Raw genomic sequence first — 8,110 nt, 5'->3', positions numbered from 1 at the left:
GCATTTGTATCTAATTATGCCATCCTTTTTAAGAAATAGCTTGTTGCTGTGTGGACCTAGAAGACACTTAGTGGTGTTTTATTTCATGTACCGGTAGATAGTAACGCCCAGGTCACTGTGATTGCTGACTTTGATGAGGAAACCACTTTTGAAGCTACAGTAAATAACGCTAAAAACAAACCAAAATTAGAAAGAATGCTTGTGACTTGCAACATTTTCTATTGAAGCTTTATTTAACACATGTTACGCTCTTATCAAACTAGTCAAATCCTTTGTGTTTATCAAGGAATAGTTGTTTTCCAGATCGTGTGTAGGCCTAGTCCGTGTCTTTTCCACGTACAATCATTGTACGTGTACAATGCAATATAATACATCCACGGTACAATGTGAGTTTGTGAAGCGCGGTGGGCGTTCCCCGCCTCTCTCTCTGCGCCTCTTCCTCACGCTCTTCCCTCGCGCGCTCCTCTGACAGCGCGTGCCACTTGGTTGGAGCAGCAGAAACAGCTCGTGCTCAGACTCAAACCGCACGCGGCAGAGCGCCTCGGTGAGCGGTGCGCCTCCTACTTCATCTCAGAAGAAAGCGAGCGCTGTCAGGAGAAATACTTCTTGATCTCCATCACCACGCACAATAATTGTGCTCTTCCGAGCTGCGGGAGCGGAGATGTTCGCAGGATGAAAAGTTCAGGAGCATCTGAATGATTGTGAGCTGCAGCAGCAGAGACCATTTCCACCGTGGAGTGTGTGGACTGTCCGATGGCTGAGGGATTTCTGAAAGCGCTGGGTCGCCTGTGGTGAGCGGCCGGTGTCCAACGCGAGGTTTGACATTACGTAGGGATTCCCGGGTTATTTATGCACGGAGCCTTAGACCACTTCTGCTTCTTCTGCCTCTTCTGCCTCTTCTGCCTCTTCTGCCTCTTCTGCCTCTTCTGCGCGCTATTTCGGTCACATAACCTACTCAGTGTTTAGCGACGCATATGATGCGGTTTGTGCTTTAAAGGCGCTGCGCTGTTTGATCTCCATCAATCCCTCGCGGAGCTCTCATTGACTGACAGTCGCCCCTTCTCTGTTTCCACATAGACACAATTACAATCAGGAGGAGCGTGTCCGGCTTCAGGCGCGGGCTTCAGGCGCGGGCTTCAGGCGCCCGCGCGGGCTTCAGGCGCGGGCTTCGGCTTCAGGCGCGGGCTTCAGGCGCGGGCTTCAGGCGCGGGCTTCAGGCGCGGGCTTCAGGCGCGGGCTTCAGGCGCGGGCTTCAGGCGCGGGCTTCAGGCGCGGGCCTGACCCCACAGACTGGGAGAAGTTCTGCTGTTCCGCATCAAGAGGATTGGACTTGGTCACGGATGAAAAAGTGGAGTCATTACCGCAAGTCGGATCTAATTAACAGATCTAATATCTTGTTGGGTCGCTCCGCCATTCTCTGTTCCTTCCCACATGAATTGTCTTTTTTATAGGCCTGTATCTTCTTTCAATTACTTAGGATCGTTTTCATCCATCAGCCCGCTTAGCTGTAAAGCAGGGATCGTTTATGCCTCACGGAATATCCGGAATGAATTATCTGCTGCACGGTGAAATAAACTCACATGCTGCTTGTAAATTATCCACTTAACCCCCTCAAGAGATGGAGAGGGGCTGAGACAGGCACATGGGCACATGGCACACACACAGAGCCGCTCAGCGTCTTTATTAAGGGCATAACGGCAAGTCAAATCTCCCGTTCCCTGCGGCGGGTTCGTCACCGTTCAGTCACATCCAGATCTTATCGCCCTTATTCTGTCCTTCCTGGTAAACTCTGACAGCAGTTTGCAGGCTTTGAACCTTTTTTTAATCTAGAAGTTATAGAACAAAATAGTTCAACTTCAGGATCATGTGTCTTGTATCTTACTACATCACCATCATCAGACCAACTTGATATCTTTTTTTGCAGATGACAAAGGCAGTGTAGCTTAGAGTGTGACCTCCCGGTTGAATCTGTCTGTTACTTGCCTCTTGTTGCTGGAGTTTTCTTTAACTTGGCTTGCAGCTGCCATTGAAAGTCTATGGATGGTACTTTCACTGTATAGCCACATCCTTAACAGCATTCCACCTCCTCCCCCTCTTGTCCTCTCCCTCTCCACCTCTCCACTTGAAATAGAGCCATGCGCAATTGATTTTTTTCCTCCTCACTATAAAGCCAAAATGCACACAACTATCTCATTTATTCTCCCTTGTCAGCTTTGTTGCCCAGGGTACAAGACGAGCACTAGTGTGGATTTCCTAACTCAAGCTGGAGGACATTCATAATGCTGTAGGTCAGAGGTCAGCACTACAGAAATAAAACTATAACAACAAAGATGGTAGATTTTGCGTAAAGTCTATGATTTACACTCATCTTGACTCAATGAAGGAACAAGAAACAAACTGCAAAAACGCCTATTTTATCATATACATCAAGTGACATTTTATTTTTGACTGAATGGGACTAAACGACAGTAGCCCAGGGGCCATGCGCAATGGCAGGGGCCTCTCAGACCAGTGGGCTGAGTCGGTGGTGGTTCGGCCCCGCACCACAGAACGCCACATCACGGTGCACAAGAAACTGGTCCTGGGCTTTGCCCTGTCCATCCTCACCCTCATCATTGTCACTGCAGTGGCCGTTGTGCTCAGTGTCCGCTATGAGGAGTGCGGAGCTCGAGATGGTGGTCCGGAGGTGGGCTCTCGGGCTCCGGGAGGCTCAGCTAGACTGAATGGCAGCAGAGACCGGGCTGGGGACAGAGAGGACGAGGTGCAGCCCTGGAGGACCTCCCGTCTGCCCGGGACGCTCCGGCCCCGGCACTATGAGCTGCGGCTGACTGTGTTCATGGACAACTTCACCTTCTCCGGAGATGTGAGCATCGAGATAGAGTGTGTCAACGCCACGCGCTTCATCGTGCTGCACACTGACCGCCTGGAGGTACTAAGCACTATTATCAAACTGCATGCGTTCTTTTAATGGTGACATTCAGACAATAATCACTCTGATGCTAATTAGAGTGTGGCGCCTGGTCGAGCTTCACACCAAATCAGCAGCAGCCACTGATTGTTTGGTGACACAACTGTGATGTTGTGCTCGGGTGATTATATCTCAGGGGAGAGCTTAATGGAAGTGGAAATGACAACATTACCTCCGCACCAGACTGCACAACACATTTATCATAAATATACAAACTGACTCACATGCATACATCTCATATCATATCTACCACATGTCAATAATCACGACAGAGAAAGATGATAAACTGTACTTCTACATTAGACAAAATGTAATATCATTCAAGACAATAATTTTGTAATAATAATAATAATAATAATAATGACTTATTGATTGTATTTTAATATGATATTGCTTAAACCTTGTACTGTATTACAAAAAATATCTATTTGACTGTAATTCATTTTAAACCTGCCTCTCGGCACTGTGCCAGTGTAAGTGGATCAACTCTAAATAAGCGTCTTCATTTGAAAACTGTTGAGGGTTTCTCATTGTAAGGTTTTCTATTTAAAATCGTTAGGCTCAAGTCATATTGTTTATCTTCATAATTTAGATCTTTGCTTTGTAACGTTGAAAAGAACAGTCTGTAACAAAGACTGTTTATTTCCAGATTTAGCCTCAGAGATTTTCTTAACGAGGCTAATTAACCGTCGAAGTAGCTGTTTCAGCTCAATTTTCAAGATGAGCGTGTGATGAGGGAAAAGCCTCAGAGAAATTCCTCAGCAACTGGATTTTTCAGGCTGGTCATTTTGGCTAATTTGAGTGTAGAATCAATCTATTTAATTTGATCAGAAGCCAATTAAAAATAAAAGACAGTTACACACATTTTGTTTTGGAATTTAAGATGTGCATTCCACTAACATTTCATGTCTCTAGTGTATATCACGCAACACCAAATAATACATCTAAGGACTTCAATGTGCTTGAATAAATATACAATCTTTTTTTTTTAATGTTTTCAAACATACTGTGTTTTTAGTGCAATTTGAGGTTTAGTACTGTATCTGCTGGAAACTAACCAGAAAACAATGTTCTTCTAATCCCCGCGGTTTCCGTTGTGTCAGCTCTCTCTCTCTCTCTCTTTATATTGATCAGTTTATTAATCTAAGAACAAACCACGTTCCCACATTTAACAACCAGTGTACTGCACTAAGGATGCACAACATCAACCTCATTTTTTATTTACAACCAGTGGAACTGAATAGAAATGTGAAAGATTTATTTTCTTAAACTGTGCACAACATAGTCTAAATTAGAAATAACAAAACTGTTTACTCTCAATGGAAAGAGACAATCTATTTTATAAATGTGATTTTGTTTATTCACCAAAGGGAATATGACTCAGAATGTAATTGAGTGGCCACAGACATCACCAAGCAATTACAATTCTGTTTGACAACAATTAAATGGTTAGTTTTTTTGAAAAGGGTTTTGTTTTGAATACCTGCCGTGCAACAGGTGGCTTTTGAAAAGAGTGGTTACAGCCACAGAAGGAGGTTGCAGTGTTACAGTGACCTTTTCTGTTGACACACTATAGCTGTATTCTCTGTAGGCTCAGATAGATTAATTCAACTTTACTCCATTGTTTCTACACAAACTTCAATTCAAATGGCCAAAAAAGTTAGAGGTGATCTTCAGTCCCATCTGTACTTAGCCAGATTAGAGATCGACATAACGATGTGTAGTTTGATGCGTGAGTTACATCTTTATTGATTTGCCGCTTGTCACTGCTGTTATAGATGACTCAAATTTCAGTGATTGTAAATACTGCATTCACTTTGTCGTCTTATATTTGCTCACTTTTCTCACCTAAATCTACTCAGCCCAGTATACTGTTACAAAATAATGATTCGGTGTGTGTTTTTATTGCCAAAATTATAGCAAGGTGACGCTGTATTGATGATTTTGTTTATAAATTGAATCCGTCTTGATTTCTGTAATTTAATCCCTCTTATATGATACTTTTATATAACCACAAAATAAGCCTTTATTTGTCACATCAACTTGGTGACAGGCCCCACGTCCTGGATCTGGATCTGGAAGAAAGTCAGGTGTTGCTTAGCAACTGCTTTAATCAGAAGCATCAAAACTGCTGCAAATCAGTCAACCAATTTGATTCATTTGTGTTGATTGTTGAAAGCAACATGTGGGGCTCGTGTAAAAGGCACATCCCTCAAAAGTTTTCTGCTCCCATGGTGTAATTTTTGTTTTTCCTGTTGGGTCAGTACATTTTGTATGTTTCCTGCTCAAGTGGAAGTCAACTTCATGTCTGAGGAGATGTGGATATGTGCTTATTTGTATGGGGGCTTCGACCTTGTCTCTTCCCCAGGGGTCTGCATTAAAGTGAGCACAGCAGAAAGTGGCCAGCCTTGTTGACAACCTCTCCCCAGGGAATTAGACACAGGGCTTACTGTGGGTGCTCAGGCTGTGTACAACGGACAGCAGAGGCTTGGCAGCTTCTTTGTCATCATATTTACAATGCTGCATTGTTAAATATCAGAGAAAATAGTGTTAAAGAAGGATTCCAATAGCCCTGCAACTGGCATATGTGTATCATTTAGATTAATTGAGTTCCAATTGCAAAGTTGTGTATTGGCAATATTTTGTGCTCATTGTTTTTTACATGAAAAAAAGAAAGAAAACGCCCATAGTCTAAAAAAATATATAATAATAATTGTAGATTTGTTATATTTTGTGCACAAATTTAGCTCACTCCGGTGTGTGATATTAAAAGGGCTTTCAACCCTTCTCCATGAATAAGTCATCCCTGCATCAGACTTGTGGCTCTCTTTTTTTTTTTTAGCACAGGCTACAATAAGTGCCAAAAGAAGTGGTGGTACAAACGTTTAATATACTGCATGTATTTCGTCCAGGTGGACCAAGTCTCGGTGACGGCGGAGGGCAGCGGCAGTGGGCGCATGTCAAACAGACCTGGGGGTGGAGTTATGCGTATCCATCGCCACTTTGCCTTCCCGCTCAATCAGATGTATGTGGTGGTGCTGCACCGGGAACTCAAGCCTACGAGACTGTACCGACTGAACATCAGCTTTGACGCCGCCATCGAGGACGAGCTGTTGGGCTTCTTCAGGAGCTCATACACCTTACACAGGGAGAAACGGTAACACAACACACACTGTTGTCGCTCTAACACACACTGCTGTCGCTCTAACAGACATTGTATTATTGAGGATAATTTTGACACATTTCTACACTTCTGTTGTAATCGCGCTCAGTTCACTTAAATGGAGAACGATGGAAAAGTCTTGCCGCTAAATATGCTTTAAAGTAGACTGATTTGTCTAAAATATCCAATGTTCATGTGACCAATAATGCACCGATTCCCTGGGCGGCCTCAAAACAACATTTTAGTCTGTGTAGAACTTCTCTAAAGATTGACTGGCCTATGTTAACTAATACGACCAGTGGATTGCGTCGTATGGCGGTGCTCAGATGGGCTTCCGGAACGCACCTCTGTTACTCAACACACCTCTGTCACCCAACACGCCTCTTTCCCCCAACAATCTTCTTTCGCCCTCTTTCACCCTTCGCTCTGACACTTGGATAGCAGCAGGTGGTCTTGTTCTAAAGGTCAGAGCTTCACATCTACAACATTGATTAACTGAAGCGCTGCACTCTGTGTGTCGGCAAAAGCGTGCTCTACTTAGAGAAGCCACACCTTCTTTATGAATTCCCACAATCCTCTGCGACAAGTCTCTCAGATTCTCTCCCGTGGTGCTGATGGGAACAGCCTGCTGCCGATACGTTTATTTAATTCATGACTTTGTGTGTGTTCTCTCAGTGGCATTTTATCAGCGTCTGTTCCTCTGATGGCAGCAACACAAAGTCTAAGTTAATAGATGAAAAAGGATCATTTAGGATGAGGGTAAACTTCAAAAGGCCTCTGATGAAGCGCCTTATGCACAAAGTTCTTCATGAAATCTGTTTTACAAAACCAGAGAGTTTTTCGAACATTTTTAGCATATTTAAAGGGGACACATTATGAAAAATCCTAACCCTAACCCCCAATCACCACCCACGTCCCTGTACTTAGTTGTGATTTGAAGCATTAAAGGAATAATAGAGGATTTTTGGCGAACAATCTGAGTCTCATTTCCTCGTGGCGTGGACAGCCGAGTAGTTCTCCCACATGTCAATCATTCCCTGCGTGCCATGTCACACCTGCAGCCTCGTTCCCAGGATAGCAGCACGTTTCCCTGGCTGCGCATGCGTGGTTGATATGCCGGTGTGTGTTTAGCGAGTTCCTTCGGTGTACAGTACAAAAATCACAACAGAGAAAGACTGTGTTCGAGCTGCTCAGAAGAGACTGAAATCTACAGAGACGAGAGATGCAATGCGATCTGTCGCTCTAATAAACAAGCGCATGTGTAGCAGCGGAGCTGTTGCGTGCTTCTGCACGAGGTTTGATGGCCTGTTGGAAATAACAGGAGGGTGGGGGGTGAATGTGCACATGCACATTTTTTGAAAAGGGACTAAGAGTCACTTGAGTTCTCAAATCGGCAAAAAATCCTCTATTATTCCTTTAAGTGTCTGAGTGATACATGTTGGGTGTATATGACTTAAATGTCACGTAGCCTCTTTTCAACACTGAAAACATCTAAATGAAGTCCGCTGCTTGTTACTGTGAAACGTCACTACGAAGAGGCGGGGCTTATACGTTCTGCAGTCTTGAACGGGGAAGTCAACGGACCTGTTTCTATTACCGAGCGGTTTACAAAAATAAAAATGTTAAATTATGATCGATTTATGTTATTGTTCAATACTAAGTCCCTGAAAAAAAAATCACAGTGTGTTTCCTTTAAATATTTGAATGAGGCTCCAGAGGAACAATGCTGTATTCTCCACCCCTCAGCATTTTCCCAATTATGGCACATAAAACAAGTAGTTTTCTTGTGTCCCATAGTGAGTAATTGGCTTTAGTTTGAGTTTGCCAGGGCCACCAAGCTCCATTCTGTTGCTGTGCTGCAAATCAATCCTGGATCAATACGGCAGCTGATGCACCAGCAGCACTCGATCACAACAAAAGAACCTTTTCATTAAAATTTAATTCTTTCTCAGTCTGGAAAATGGTGCATTGTGTACAAT

At 43.7% G+C, this 8,110-nt stretch overlaps 1 protein-coding gene across 1 annotated transcript in view; it reads left to right on the top strand.

Annotated features, from left to right (window-relative positions):
* Window positions 1–1,333: 1,333 nt before the first annotated feature.
* The window catches only part of LOC140367399 (thyrotropin-releasing hormone-degrading ectoenzyme-like), a 132,835-nt gene continuing 126,058 nt past the window's right edge, over window positions 1,334–8,110 (top strand). Inside the window, exons 1-2 of the mRNA XM_072453866.1 lie at window positions 1,334–2,929; window positions 5,881–6,125. Of these exons, the coding sequence (XP_072309967.1) occupies window positions 2,453–2,929; window positions 5,881–6,125 (722 nt within the window). The 5' untranslated portion in view covers window positions 1,334–2,452. The remainder of the gene's footprint in view (window positions 2,930–5,880; window positions 6,126–8,110) is intronic.

This window comes from Eucyclogobius newberryi, unplaced genomic scaffold (genome assembly GCF_026437365.1).
Source record: "Eucyclogobius newberryi isolate DKJ021-1_F unplaced genomic scaffold, fEucNew1.0.hap1 SCAF_2, whole genome shotgun sequence".
Classification (NCBI taxonomy): Eukaryota; Metazoa; Chordata; class Actinopteri; order Gobiiformes; family Gobiidae; genus Eucyclogobius; species Eucyclogobius newberryi.
The sequence above is the reverse complement of the archived record's forward strand: the minus strand, read 5'-3'. Positions and strand labels throughout refer to the sequence as shown.